We start from the raw sequence: 15,890 nt of genomic DNA, 5'->3' as shown, positions 1-15,890 counted from the left end.
GATACTTTCACAGTATTTATATAGGACTTAAGCCTGCTTTATAATAAACAAACGTGAAAATCTCACTTTTTTATAATATGGGACCTTTAACTTTGGAGGGGGACCAGAGGATGAGTCCTACGCTTCCATGACAACGCCGTCGGTCGGGGCAACATTAGCAGCTGTGACCACCGTATGGGAGCATTGCAGAGTGGCGACCATGAGCTAGCCAGTGGTGCACGCTCACATGCACTAAAAGAGAGATATAATACGAGATCTAATCCCTCCAGCGTGTTCTGGGTCTACCCCAGGCCCTCTTACCAGTTGAACGTGCCCAGAAAACCTCTAAAGTGAGGCGCCCAGGAGGCATCCTGATCAGATGCCCATCCACCTCAGCTGGAACCTTTCGATGAGCTGAGCTCCCTCTAGATGTCTAAGCTTCTCACCCTGTCTCTAAGGCTGAGCCGAGCCACCCATAGGTAAGAGTTGGAACGTAGATGGACTGGTTAAATCGAGAGCTTTGCCCTCCAGCTCAGCTCCCTCTTCACAGCAATGGTCCGACACAGCGCCAGCATAACTTTTGACGCCACACCGAACCGCCTGTCCATGTCCCACTCCATTTTACCCTCACTTGTGAACAAGACCCCCAGATACTTAAACTCCCCCACTTGGGTGGCTCAATCCAGAACCTTGACTTGCAAATTACTGTGTCGCTTTATCAAACAATTTTATTACTGTATTGCTTGTTTGTTAGGAAAATGTTTAATGAGGTAACAAATCAAGGGAAATAGACACAGCCCGTATTCAGAAACTCTGCATTTGAAACAAGTTGTCAGGATTTCTGTCCATTTGTGTCACAAATATACAATATTTAGACCCTTTACACAGAATTAAACGTAAACATTCTAAATGTGTCCCAATTTATTCCTGGTTGCAGTGTATGTCAATGTCATCAGCTGACAGGAAGTGAACATGGACCCAAGATGTTGCCTAGCAACGTAATTCTGTTGCAATTTCATCGCAATTCCGTCGAAATGCGCTAAAACAGAGCATTTAAGACAGAAGGTAAATAAAGGCATATACAACACTCAAATATATTGATGATTTTGTGTGTGTGTGTGTGTGTGTGCGTGTGTTTGTGTGTGTGTGTGCGTAATTAAAAAGTGTATACTCTGCCTCCTCCTCATGGCTAGATTTTCTCAAGTGGGCTTTGAATAATGTCCTTCTACTCCTATACTCCTACACAGTGTGAGCCTTTGGAACAGTACAGAGAATGAGAGCAACAACGTAGCGATACATTAAAGGTCCCATATTGTAAAAATTGAGATTTTCATGTCTTTTATATTATAAAGCAGGTTTAAGTGCTATATAAATACTGTGTAACTATCAAAACGCTCAATAAATGGAGAAATACACACAGCCCGTATTCAGAAAATGTGCGTTTGAAACAAGCCGTCCATTTGTGATGTCACGAATATACAATATTTAGACCATTACACAGTTTTAAATGTAAACATTCTAAATGTGTCCCAGTTTATTTCCTGTTGCAGTGTATGTAAATAACATCAGCAGACAGGAAGTAAACATGGACCCAAACTGTTGCCTAGCAACGCAATTCCGTTGAAATGCACTAAAATGGAGCGTTTCAGACAGAGTGTAAATACAGGTATATTCAGGCAGACAGTATGAGGAAAATAAAAATTATTTTTTTACATTACAGCATGTAAACATAGTTTTGTCGCCGTTTTCATTTCAATAAAAAGAAAAAACCTTGATGTCCAATTGTTGTCCTCATCTCTCATTAGACAATAATAGCAAAGTAAGTAAGTAAGTAAGGGCCGCAAGTTTGAGGAAAGTATGACAGCTTGTGTTGTCGTCCGCGCCCCTCGGATATTTCTCAGTGACCCTTCGAAGCCCCAGGACAGACCTTCTATCTTACATTATTAGCAATGCCTACCTTAAGAGGAGCAGGAGAACTAAACTTTGAAGTATAGGCCTCGTGTTGATAACAGCCTAGTTCGCAAAGGATCAGCTTAACGTATCTGGAACATTAGCAGATGGAATGACAGCAGCAGATGCAGAATTGGAAGTGTCCAGCCGGCTTTTTTTTCCTAAGGGGAATCATCTCTGAATCACTCTCAGAGTCAGTGACAGATGAATTTTCAAGAGACCTAGGAGAGGTCACTATCCTCCCTCAGACTCTGAAGCCTGGCTAAAGCCTCTGTGGCAATCACATTCCTTCTTGATGACATTTCATCTCATATTCTGATAATTAATTCAATGTGATTTTAGGCTGGAAAGCTTTCTTTCCTCCTGGGTTTTAGCTCACAGCTAAAGGTAGCTTTGCAACAGAGTAAAACAACAACGAGAAACAATAGTTGCTATCCATTGGAGACACGCTGTCTTCAACACTGAAATGATACAACACCGGTCAATATGACCATTTATGGTAGAAATACTCAGAACTCTTTTGTGTTTCGTAATTTTATTAAAATAATAATGTTAGAATAAAATATACACACATTCAGGAAAAGTCAGGGTCCTATAGTCACATGGGTTGTATTTCAACAAAGTTAACATTGCAAAATTAGTGTTAAATCAGTGTAACAGAAAAGCCATTTTAGTTACATGTAGAGATACAGATGGAATATTTCTGCAGCAGATATAGTTTTGATTTCATATTTTTCAGACGTTAAAAAATCTTCAGAATCACATGGCACTGCATACTGCAGATTTATCATGTGCTAAACCACAATATTATGAAATCAACTGCAGTGAATGTGTTTGGTTATAGGTTAAACTGTGCGATATATCCAGAAGGTTATTTGTGTGGTGGCGAGGGACAACACCTTCCTCGCTGTGACAAATAATGAAAAAAAAGACCATACTGTAGGTTTAATCATAGTCCACGGGTCTTGTCAAGTCAAGTCAATTTTATTTGTATAGCCCAAAGTCACAAATCACAAATTTGCCTCGGGGAGGCTTTACAATCTGTACAGGATACGACACCTTCTGTCCTTTGCAGTATGACCCTCTCATTGGATAAAGAAAAACTCCCCAACCAAAAAACCCTTTTAACAGGGAAAAAATGTTAGAAACCTCAGGAAGAACAACAGAGGAGGGATCCCCCTTCCAGGATGGACAGATGTGCAATAGATGTCGTGTGTGCAGAGTAACAACAAAATGAAAATACAACATAGACAATCCATATGACAAAAAATAATACATATAATGAGAACATATGTGAGAAGGTGGATCCAGGAGGATGTCAAGCAGCTTCCCGGCATCGCCAAACAGATAGAGCCAAAGCAACACGACCTTCTCTCCATGCCAAACAGGTAGAGCCAGAGCAACACAACCTCCTTTCGACGCCAAACTGGTAAAGCCAGAGCAACATGACCTCCTCTCCACGCCAGATAGGTAGAGCCCGAGCAACACAACCTCCTCTCCACGCTGGATAGCTAGAGCCAGAGCAACACATCCTCCTCCCCACGCCAGATAGATAGAGCCAGAGCAACACAACCTCCTCTCCAAGCCAGATAGATAGCGCCCGAGCAACACGACCTCCTCTCCATGCCAGATAGATAGAGCCAGAGCAACACGACCTCCTCTCCACACCAGATAGATAGAGCCCGAGCAACAAAACCTCCTCTCCACCATGAACCTATAGAGAGAGGACCATATTTTTGTTTTTTTAATAAATAATAACATAATAATAATAAGTCTTTAACTTTTTCATCAAAGCAAGACGTATAATTACCACGATCATCATAAACCTGCAACACACCACCTGGAGCCCAGTATTGCGGTTGGTATCAGCAGATATACTGTACAGTATTGTAACTCAATACAGTCAGCAACACTGGAGAGGCACAAGCCGATATCTGTATGTCTGTGTGCTATATGCCAACATGGTTTTTACTCTCATTCTAAGCTTGAAAAGGAGAGTCTCCAGAAACAGTGATGGTGATTTGCTGCTATCTAGTGGTAGAGTCAAAGTCATTGTAAACACGCTGGTGACTACCTGTTTCTCTGTGGAGGGAGGACGGCATAATACTGTGCTGAGTAAACTGTAGTTGTTATCTTCTCTGTATGAGGGAAGGTGCTGGTATGAAGTACCCAGTACCCAAAACCTGCTGTATGTGCGAGTAGTCAAGTGCATACATGTGTAACATATCTCCAGTAGCTGCCGCAGTGCCCGAGTGCCCTTTAAGACTGCGACCATGTTGAGGTTTATCTGAGCTCCGTGGGGCAGACTTGGTTAATGAGGTCATTCTGTCTCTCATGCAAACACATAATGTAGCTCAATCCAGCTCAGTTGAGTTAGTTATTGAGAAGCACATTTAGAGCTGTACGTAAAAGTGACATTACACAATATTATTTCAAAATATTTCTTGAGAGGAGGAAATGGCTAAAAGGATATGATATTTAACATTTATATCATCCTAATCTGGCAAAACAAGCGGGTCAAAATGTCCACTTTAGTTTGAGACAAGATACCTACACACCTAATGACATCATTCCCATCAGCCTCTGCTGTGCATTACTAGCATTATCCATAACATAATCTGAAGATTATTGTTGACAAATCATTTTCATAATAAATATCATTAATTGTCAAAAATTACCCCTCACCCCACATCACTATAATGTTACACAGGTGCTCTTTTTGTATAGCAAACATGTTAGAGCTGATGCCTTACCCTGGTTGTGAGTGATGTCTGATAAGTGCTGTCCTCTCACATCCAAGATAAGTCTAAGATGTGTCATTTAGATATGACTTTATTTGGATGTAGTGAATGTACATCATTTATGGTTCATAAGAACAACCTCCTCTCTGCTTCCTCTTTTTTTGAAAAGGGGGAAATGAGTATGACGGGCATCACTGATCATGGTATTTTTCTTTCAATTTTGTCTTCTGACAAATGACAAAAATACAACATCCAAAGCACTATCCCCATTCCTCCACGTGATCCCTCCAGCACTATCGCCCATCCCTCCATTATCCGTAACCGCTTATCCTATTCAGGGTCGCCGGGGGGCTGGAGCCGATCCCAGCTGATATTGGGCATAGGAGGGGTACACCCTGGACATGTCGCCACATCACACACACATCACAGGGCTGACACATAGAGACAGACAAACACAATTTAGAGTCAACATTAACCTGCATGTCTTTGGACTGTGGGAGGAAGCCAGAGAACTGGGAGAAAACCATAGCTAACACGGGAAGAACATGCAAACACCACACAGGAGGGACCCAAGCTGGGTTTGAAGCTGCGACCCTCCTCTTGCTGTGAGGTGGCAATGTTAACCCCAGCACCACCGTCTCGCCCTTCAAAGCACTAATAAAGGAAATAACAAACAAACAAAAAAGCTCCGTTAGGAGACTCTTTGAATAGTTTGGTCTCACTACTAGACATTTTAGAGAGCTGTCTACAATATTGTGATAATGTTATGAAAGCACATAAAGAACCACATGATTTAAATTAATGAATGCATACACTACATGATCCTGATGTGAAAAAATAATGAAGTGTTACGCCATCAATAAGCAGATACAACTTGGTGACAGCAAGTTCGTAAAGAAAAGTGAACTTTTGAAAAATTGTGGGTAATACAGAATTTAAAGCTGCATATTTTACAGTATATTATTATGATTATTAATGGATCAGATGACTTCCTGTAGTGTGAAAGGGGTCATATATAGGGAGAAGAGAATTATAGACCCAACTCGGCAGTTCACCTCCGATCTATAGAGCTTTATTTTTTCGGCCCACAACTTTACTCTTTTGGTTTTGTCTCATCACTCTCGTCCACCTTGTTCTTTCAGCAAAAAAAGGCAGGCAAACAAAGTTAGCTGCTAGCAGGTGAACATAGGGTCGCTTCTATCAGGAGATGGTGGAGACCAAAGCAGAGCCAAAAGGAAGCATGAAATACGACATCAAATATATGTTATTGCTGATGGATATGTAAATAACTGTTTCCTGACAAGTTTGCCATAATATCTTTATAAGGTGATAATGATGTTTTATTTACAGCTAACCCAACTGGCAGAATAAGTAAATAAATTGCGGTTGCTATAATAAATGGTTGCTAAATAATTTGAAACTTTCAGCTGTAGCATACCTCTACAAAAAACAGATACAAAATAAAAAGTTACGTTTATTTTATTTTATTATCAGAATCAATATGATAATGATTTTAGATAGTACAGTCAAAGTTTCTGACAGTTTTCAAGACACTACAGAGCTATCAGCGATGTTGTAATCAGAGCTGGGACATACAGTATGTTTCTGGGAAGACATGCTGCTGTTGAAGTTTTTAAATATAGGCTAATTTTTCAACGCCGTGACCAATGCAAATTAAATTCCATTAGCTACCTCCATTGTACTGAAGGGGAGACAGAAATCACAGGTGATTAAGTAAAACCAAAACTATCTCCATTTCTAGATACCATAGAGGTGACAGTGAGAACATGTATTTAATTAATGTAGGCTAACTATTTAGCTAGTAATTATTGTAACTTGGAGGAAGTGACCAAGTGTTGGTGGGGTCAACCATTTTTTGTGAGCACTATTTTTCTTTTTCTGCTATTCCAATCTTTTGTGAGTTTTCTCTTTGCTGTATTTAGGAAATAAGTCATTAAAGGTCCCATATTGTAAAAAGTGAGATTTCCCTGTCTTTTATATTATAAAGCAGCTTTAAGTGCTTTATAAATACTGTTAAACTATCAAAACGCTCAATATACGGAGAAATACACACATTTGAAACAAGCCGTTAGGATTTCTGTCCATTTGTGATGTCACAAATATACAGTATATACATTATTACACGGTTTTAAACATAAACATTCTAAATGGGTCCCAGTTTATTTCCTGTTGCAGTGTATGTGAATAACATCAGCTGACAGGAAGTAAACATGGACCCAAACTGTTGCCTAGCAACGCAATTCCGTTGCAATTCCATTGAAATGCACTAAAACGGAGCGTTTCAGATAGAGGGTAAATAAAGGTATATTCAGGCAGACAGTATGAGGAAAATAAAGGGTTTTTTGAACATTACATTATGTAAACATGTTCTAGTAGAAACAAAATACAAGTATGAACCTGAAAATGAGCACAATATGGGACCTTTAAGGTACTTCCGCATTGGCTTCACTTTTCAGACCCAGAGGCTCCTATATACACCCTTCTCAAAGCCTTTGTGGATGAGCTAAATATCTAAAATGTAAATGCAGTTCCTGTCTAGCACTCCATCTAGGGGGTGAAGATGAATGAAGACAGTTGGACAGAGGAGATTCAGGGACACTGAAATGTGGTGACTGACACCAAGCCTTGAACCGGTGATCAGAGAAAGAGAAGCCACAATCTCAAGTGCTATATAAATACTGTGTAACTATCAAAACACTCAATAAATGGAGAAATACACACAGCCCGTATTCAGAAAATGTGTTTTTGAACATTACAGCATGTAAACATGTTCTAGTAGAACCACAAAATACAAGTATAAACATGAAAATGAGCTCGATATGGGACCTTTAACAACAACAAAGGTCAGGGTGTATTTCCATGAAAACATTAGAGAGCATATTTTAATAATTTTACTTATTGTTCAAATGGTACATTGTGTCCATGTAGGCTACTGTTTGGTGAATGGTAAATGGACTTGCATTCACATAGCGTTTCACCTATTCCCACACACATTCAAATAGGCTACTGATGGCAGAGTCTGCCATACAATGTGCCAACCTGCCCATCAGGATCGATCTACTGGGTTCATTAACGAGTAATGAAAATACTGGATGGTTGAAAATAAGACTGTAAGTCATGAATGTCGAAGTATGTTTCCATACAAATATTAAAAAAGATTGCCTAAAATCAATGCAAAAACAGGCCTACGATAAATGCCAATTCCGTGTTTGAGCTGTTTCCGACCGCCCCTGAATGCAGCACGTCACCGCGCCACGACCCGGATGAAGTTCCGCTCAACTTTATATCCCAGAATCCTTTTCACCGTCGTCCTCTTTCCCTACAGCAGCCATGTCTAAGAGAGGTAGGAAACCAGCCTGATCAAATCCACTTTCATCTGCTGTCTTTTACCCCCAGCTAGCGCTTAAAGTGTTGTTTGTGTGTGACAGAGAGGGAAAGACAACACATCTATGTGATTAGTTTGAAATTAAAGCGAGTAGTTAACAGTTTGTGAGCGATATCTGGTCAGTTGGCTGAAGCCATGTTTCCCTGTCTGCGCCGTGTCGGCGTGAAGCGAGTAAAGCTGGAGGAAGAACACGAGAATGTGCTGTTTGCTGTGAACTACAGACATGTGTAATCACAGTAGACCTAATGTCGCACTATTAAATGAATTAAAACGTGAAGTCTCGTTCTGCAAACCGTCTCAGTAATGTGTGACGTTAGCTAATGCTAATGCTAGCTGCGCTAGCTAGGCAGCGCCGGTAACGTGTTGGTGGTAGTGTGCATCGTGGAGAGCGCTGTCACACTTTAAAACTTAACCACTGTTGAGCAAATACAGTTAGTTAATACACAGTGGCAGCCAGAGTCTGTGTGTCTGTCGATCAGCTCATGCTGTGATCATTCAGCTAAACGTTAGCCAGTTAGCATTTAAGTCATTTGTGGCCTTCTGATGTCAAAGAGTCTTATCTGAGAAATGCCAGCATATTGCTGTCGACTCACTTGTCCAGTATCGACTGTTTTGAGTCTCGATGTTTGCGAAGACTCCTCGTCCAGTCATCAAAGGTCTTATTAACTGGCGATCTGTCATAGTCTAATAAACTGTAGTAAACTGCAGTTAGTTTAACTCCATCTTGTTGCTGAATAATAATTAATGTGCTGCAAAGTGAATTTCAGTGCAAATTGACAAAGTTGTATTGTAGTTATTAAGAGTATACAGGTGTATAGAGATCAGCCACTGATGTCATCACAGCTCACTGGATGTTAATGTTCTGGAGATGTGTTTTGACATTGCAGTGATGGTATGTTAAAATCTTATATTTGTACACGTGTTAGAACTGGGTGCACTAGTTGTTCAACTCTGGGTGTTTGGTCTTGTCAGAGCAGCTAAAGTGACAATAAGAGGTGTTGGATCACATGCTGGACAAAAAGCATGCAACAATAAAAGTGATCCGTGTAACTTGTCAACTACTGAATCAGGATTTCCAGTGTCTGCTTGTGGAAAACCAATTAAACTGTTAATCAATGTGCTGCTTAAACTGGAAAATAAATGTAGACATGGTGTTTCATTTGTATAATCTCTCTCTGATGTGAATCTCTAATTCCTTGATTTGTCCTGGAAGTGGTATAGATGTAACAGATTATTTTAATGTGTTCCTTGTCTTCTTACAGGACGTGGTGGTTCGTCTGGAGCCAAGTTCCGCATCTCACTGGGTCTCCCAGTGGGAGCGGTCATCAACTGCGCCGACAACACAGGTACGCTTCTACTAACCTATTGTATTGCCATGGCTTAAATTTTCAAATTCAGCATAGGTGATTTGAAGTCTCGAGTTGAAGGAAACTAATCAAGTGAAATGCTTAAACCCGTGTTAACCTTGCTGCTCAGATTAGTGGGTAAATCTTAGTTGTTGACTTTTAAACTGAATTTAACAGGAAAAGTTGCATGTTGACCGCTTGAGCGGGCGGTAGACGTGTGTTAGCAATGACTGGTAGTTAAAGGAATAGTTTGACATTTTTGGAAATAACTTTATTGGCTTTCTTGCTTTGATAAATGAGAAGATCATTACCACTTTAACCTTGAAACACTAAATATGTAGCTGAAGTTACCAGTCAACTAGCGCAGACAGCAGGAAGTTACTGCTCTGTAATCACTGCAGATAAAGCTGTACATGTTGTGTGTACATTATATTGTGGTGGTTAGACGAGTTCAGTGCGAGTTGCTAAACTAGCAGGCAGTTGACTGTATTGATTTTGACTAATTATGGCACATTGTAAGGTTTGTGTTTTTGGCCAATCCTTCCTTAGTGCTCTGTCCCTTCCAAAAAGCACTTGCTTTGTCTGCTCAGTGACTGAGTGAGTTGTCGTCGAAGGGAATATGGACCTCATCACTGTGGGTGAGATAGCAGCGACACACCGTGGCTGACTGATCTCAATCAGTGATGAAACAAAGTGCTGTAGCCTGTGTCATTTCTAAAATGCCAGAATATGACACTGTTCTTTAGAAACTCTTGTCCCAGCTCCTTATCTCACCTTCTCCCCCAGTGTCCCTTTATTTCATGTTTGTGTTCTCCCTCCATCCTTCAGGTGCTAAGAACCTGTACATCATCTCTGTCAAGGGCATCAAGGGGCGTCTGAACCGTCTGCCTGCTGCAGGAGTGGGTGACATGGTCATGGCCACAGTCAAGAAAGGCAAGCCAGAACTCCGAAAAAAGGGTGAGTGGAAACAACTAGTCTGTCTTCAAGTTACTCTAGTATTAGGTTAAGAGATGGAGGCAGTTTAACTGTCATATGAACTAGGGATGTGCACAATTAGTCAATTAAACGTTTCTACCCTCGCTAGTCAGCACCAGAAATACTAGTCGATTAAACTTATTGTTATATTATTAATGTACACATTTACGTTACATATTGACACATGCTGTTGCTGTGGAGAGCTGCTGGTCCTCCTGCAGCAGCGTCTCTCCACTAACACTCCTAACTCACTTCCACCCCGCCACCGCCTCCTCTTTCTGAAATAGCAGCTGGGTTCAGCAGTCAGTCTGGTACTCCTGATTGACTGGATTGGCCCAAAGATAGGGCTGCATTTAATGTTTGGGTTTTTTTTACATTCAAATCTTTGATTGAGGTTTTTTTTTATAGTGACTTCAGCGGCATTTAAAATACGATGTGGTAATGAAAGATTTCAAATGTCTCTTATAATATACACGTTTAACCTTGTAGATTTGTGTTTTCTTTCACGCGTGATACGTTTCATTTTGAAATTCGGCATCGATTTGATTCAACGTGAATCGTCACGCGGTAGTAATGATGTAATTCTGTCGGAACTCTAAAAGTACAGAGTTCAGTACCCAACCCCTAGTGATACAGGTGGTAGGTCAATAGGAAGATGGTTCCCCTTCTAAAAAGCACTTGCTTTGTCTGCTCAGTGGCTAGGTGAGTTGTCGAAGAAGGGAATATTAAGCTCATCACTGTGGGTGAGACGGCAGCGTCACACTGTGGCTGACTGATCTCAATCAGTGATGAGACAGCTTTAACCTGCTCTGTGATACAAGTGTGTTACTGCTCAGGCTGGGTATCGTTTAAAAAAAAAAAAATGACGGTGCCAGAACCAATACCAGTACCCTTAAAGTGATACAGATACCAGTATCCAGTGTATCCTTTGTGGAAGTCTTTTACCGACCGACACGCCCCCTTATTGGATATCAGTTACTGATTGGACGCTTCTGACGATCGGACTGATCTGACACATGTCAACATCACTGTACTCGCAAAACGGCTCCGATACAGCGGCACGATACCACTTTACGTCAGCGTGACGTCAACCTCTTACCAGAGTGAAGACCGATAACAGATTAAACGTTTTATAGTTTAGTTGTTTTCTGATTCACCATCTAGTTAAAGTCTGTGTTAATCGTAGGCCTGAACAACAGCAGAAGGACCTGCAGTAGCTCTCCTTCACACACTGCGGCTGAAGGAGCTTTATAACATCTGGGAAAGGCCTCAGGCGTCTGTATTTACAACCAGCATCATGTACAATGTAACAGAGGAGTTCCACTGTTGGAAACGTGACATTATAGCAGTGAAGAGAAAGTAGCAGCTGAAAGGAGCATTGAAATAATCGGGTACCACTCCATTGCAGAAATGTATTGCTATCTAGAAGGTGTCTGCATGTTTTTTAACTCCATATGAGCCGAGTGAGGAATACGTGGAAGCACAGGCGGTGTCATTTGCAGCTTTATGGGCAGAATACTGAATAACTCGTACTGCAACACAAATACCAACATTACAGCAGTTGGATTAATACAGTGATTGTGGATGTTACCACAATTCTAATGTGGATTAAGTTAAAGTGAAATAATTGTTTCTACTCCCAGTCTCTCTGTTGCAGTGACCATGTCTCTGTATCTTCCAGGTGTGTTGTATTAACTAGAGTTAACCACATTCTCTTTGCCCACAGTGCATCCTGCGGTGGTGATACGGCAGCGGAAGTCGTATCGGCGAAAAGATGGTGTGTTTCTCTACTTTGAAGACAACGCGGGTGTCATAGTAAACAACAAAGGAGAAATGAAAGGTGGGTTCATTTGGATGCTACTCCAGGTCCTGCTGACTGTACAGTTATCTCAACAGCAGGGTCACAAGAAATAGATTTGATCGGTGTGTAATGACCTTAAGCTCAGAACTGAGAGCAGCTACATGGATTTGTCTTGAGGCATTTTAGATTGTTTTTAGAGATTATCATGTACAAGTACTGCGACTTGCGTCATGTTAGACCATGAAATAGGTTGTGGTAATGTTTCTCATTAATTCTCACCCTCTCAATAGCTGCCCTTGCGAAAATTTTGAAACCAGTAGCAAGTTTTCATTAGCAAAGTTGCATCAATGTCACCGTTGGGACGTGTGCATACATACGTCAGTGTTTTCTCAGTGGTGTTACATAGGGTACATTTGAGCCGGTACCAGTACCTGGAATTCTGGAGTTTGGTACGGGTAAAGAATTCCAGGTACTGCCAAATTTCGAAATGCAAAGCTGGCCAAGGCAACACGTCTTGACGCACACGCTTCCTCCGAGACACGCAACGCCTTCCCACGCTATGCCCTGGTGGCAGACCGACAAGCTGGAGTCTGGAGGGACCGGTTTGAGTGGTGTGTAAAAAAAAAAATGTTGAAATTGAAAAGTTGAGACCTATTATTTTTACAACTGAAAAGTTCCTGTACTTTTCAGTTGTAAAAATAATAGGTCCAAAGCGCGTGCGTGAAGACGTGTTGCCTTGGCCAGCTGTGCATTTCGAAATTTGGCACCGATTTTGATTTAACGTGAATTGTTACAGTGTGTAATTCTGTCAGAACTCTAAAAGTACCGAGTTCAGTACCCAACCCCTAGTGACACAGGTGGTAGGTCAATAGGAAGATGGTTCCCCTTCTAAAAAGCACTTGCTTTGTCTGCTCAGTGGCTAGGTGAGTTGTCGAAGAAGGGAATATTAAGCTCATCACTGTGGGTGAGACGGCAGCGTCACACTGTGGCTGACTGATCTCAATCAGTGATGAGACAGCTTTAACCTGCTCTGTGATACAAGTGTGTTACTGCTCAGGCTGGGTATCGTTTAAAAAAATGACGATGCCAGAACCAATACCACTAGAGCAGTGGTTTTCAAACTATGGTACGTGTGCCACTGGTGGTACGCGGAGGAATCTCTGAAGTATTTTTTAAAAATGTAATTAATTTAAAAACATATAATACTATCAAAATACTACAACAAATGAAAATTCATTGATTTCATTTCAAAATTTATTTCGAACATGTAAAATAAAAAAAGAGAATGATCATACCAGCAAGTGGACAGCCAGAAAAAAGTAGTATTTACTTACAATGAAAAGCGTAAGTAAAAGAAATTGTCAAACACTTGATGCCTCGGTTTACATATTTGAAAAGGAGTGAGAAGTAAAAACTTATTTAATCCCACCCCTTCTCCATAAATCATTCATTAATAATTAACTAGCTTCCTTATTGAGCTAAACATATACTCTAATTAATTTTCCTAAACTTGTCCAACTAAAATTACCTTTTATCTCCGTCATACAGAAATATAAATGAATTACTGATATAATTATCCTTATCAAAATATAAATTCATTATCAATCCAGAATACCAATTCATTACTTATAATGTATCTTAAATTACGTACAAATTTATCTTAATCATATTAACTAGTTATCTTTTTCGTATATGCGCATATTATTATTTATAATATACAATACGCACATGTAATACAAAAATAATATACCTTAACCGTGAGATTATTGAAATGGCATTTAAAATGCGTTTTGGCTTTACTGTAATATTTTTATTTTGAAAGAAAAAAACGTATGCACGCGCTACTACCCCGCTACGTAGTTGGGTAGTTTGGCTCCTGCGTGAACTGTGTATTGCTGAATAGGGTAGGCCTACGCTACTTTATTTTAACATCGGTCATAATGGTGGTACTTGGAGAGCCAAATATTTGGTGCGTGCATGATGTACAAAGTTTGAGAACCGCTGCACTAGAGTACTTAATTTGATGCCCATCATGTGAATGGAAGCTGAAATTTGGCACCAGCTAAATGCTGGTAAAATGCTTCACTCACCAGCCACAAAAACAATGGCACATGGTGCTCATGTACTTGCAAAACGGCTCCCATACAACAGCGCGATACCACTTTAAGGCAGCGTGACGTTAACCTCTCGTCACCATCTTTCGGGTCCTCACGCTCCACCTCCCCGACGGTGGTGCGAAAATGGGCCGGGATCCCACCTCAGCCGGCGCGCGCCGGCCCTCATTTTCATTGCGCCACGGGGTTTAGCTTGCACCCTCTGACTCAGGCATGCGTTAGACTCCTTGGTCCGTGTTTCAAGACGGGTCGGGTGGGTTGCAGTACTGGTATCGGGGCATCCCTAGTAGTGGGCCAATCACACGTCACAATAAATCAAATAACGTTCGAGGTGACTGGCTGCGAGCAAAACACAATCATCTTTTTCTCGATCTGGGCACATAAAGGGTGGATTGCAGGCATCATTGGACTGGAGAAGTTTTGATACTACTTGGTACTGGGTTGTTTTATGGTACCGATACCCAGCACTAGTTACTGCTCAGGTTTTTAATGTCATGTATTGCTTTCAATAGCGGAGTCACCAAAGTCTACTAAAGATTTGTGACTATACCCTAAAACCAAACGTCTAATGCGTTCAGTAATGAAGTTTGTCAACTTACCTTGCCACGTTCTACTTGTTTTTTTCATTAACATGTTAATAGTTTGAAATGCAGCAGTCAGTTGTCCCATTTGTATTTAAGAGAAGCATGCCATGTTGGAACCAAATTAACTCTGCTTCCCGTCTCTGTATCTCCAGGTTCAGCCATCACAGGCCCAGTGGCCAAAGAGTGTGCTGACCTTTGGCCCAGGATCGCCTCCAACGCTGGCAGCATAGCCTGAGCTGGAACCCTGCACCGCTGTTCGTTTTCAATAAACTGTTGGTTATCCAGCCTCATGCCTCTGTTTTCATTTAACCTGGATGTAGAGGAAATGATTAATTTTGAAGGGAACATAAGTTAAAATGTTGAACACCTCTGAACACCACACAGATGTCTCCAGTTATTCAGTTTGAAGACGGGTGGAGATATGATGGGAATGTATTTGGTCACTAATCTTCATCTACCAATAAGAATGATAAAGGTGTAATCTGTCCCATATTAAGCGTTCAACTAATATAACTGAAGCCTCGAGAAGATGTCACTGAATTAGAGAGGACCTCTAAAAGCCAGATGAACTGAAAACAGCCGTGGCTGTTCAGAGGCTTAAGTGCGTTATGGATGGATGTGATACTGATGTGAGAGCTTATTCCCGCTAAGTATTGGATATTTAGACAAATGACCTCATCAACAGTTCATCTTGTTTGGTTTTGCAGTGTAAAAGTGCAACTTCATCAGTTGTACTTATTACTGGTTTTGATTTTGCAGTTTTCATAAAAGTTGATTTACGAACTGTAATTTATGAGCCGTGGAAAGAAATCTGATGAATGAAGCATGGGAACCGTGTTATATTTATGCATTGCTAATATATGGACTGTGATTAATCTATAAACTAACGTATATTTGTGAGCCTGGTAGATAGCTCAGGGCATTTGCCCTTTTCTATCCATAAGCATTCATCATTGGAGAGAGGAGATGGAGGAGGAGCCCACTCCGTAGGGAG

General features: G+C 40.9%; 1 protein-coding gene across 1 annotated transcript; it reads left to right on the top strand.

The window, feature by feature from the left end:
* Positions 1-7,893: 7,893 nt before the first annotated feature.
* Positions 7,894-15,183, top strand: rpl23 (ribosomal protein L23). The gene is made up of 5 exons (XM_037793130.1): positions 7,894-8,034; positions 9,339-9,422; positions 10,251-10,379; positions 12,124-12,237; positions 15,049-15,183. Exons 1-5 carry the CDS (start codon positions 8,022-8,024, stop codon positions 15,129-15,131), a joined length of 423 nt encoding a protein of 140 aa, XP_037649058.1. The 5' UTR covers positions 7,894-8,021; the 3' UTR covers positions 15,132-15,183.
* Positions 15,184-15,890: the final 707 nt, after the last annotated feature.

The sequence above is a fragment of the Sebastes umbrosus genome, chromosome 14 (genome assembly GCF_015220745.1).
Source record: "Sebastes umbrosus isolate fSebUmb1 chromosome 14, fSebUmb1.pri, whole genome shotgun sequence".
In the NCBI taxonomy this organism is placed as follows: domain Eukaryota; kingdom Metazoa; phylum Chordata; class Actinopteri; order Perciformes; family Sebastidae; genus Sebastes; species Sebastes umbrosus.
The sequence above is the reverse complement of the archived record's forward strand: the minus strand, read 5'-3'. Positions and strand labels throughout refer to the sequence as shown.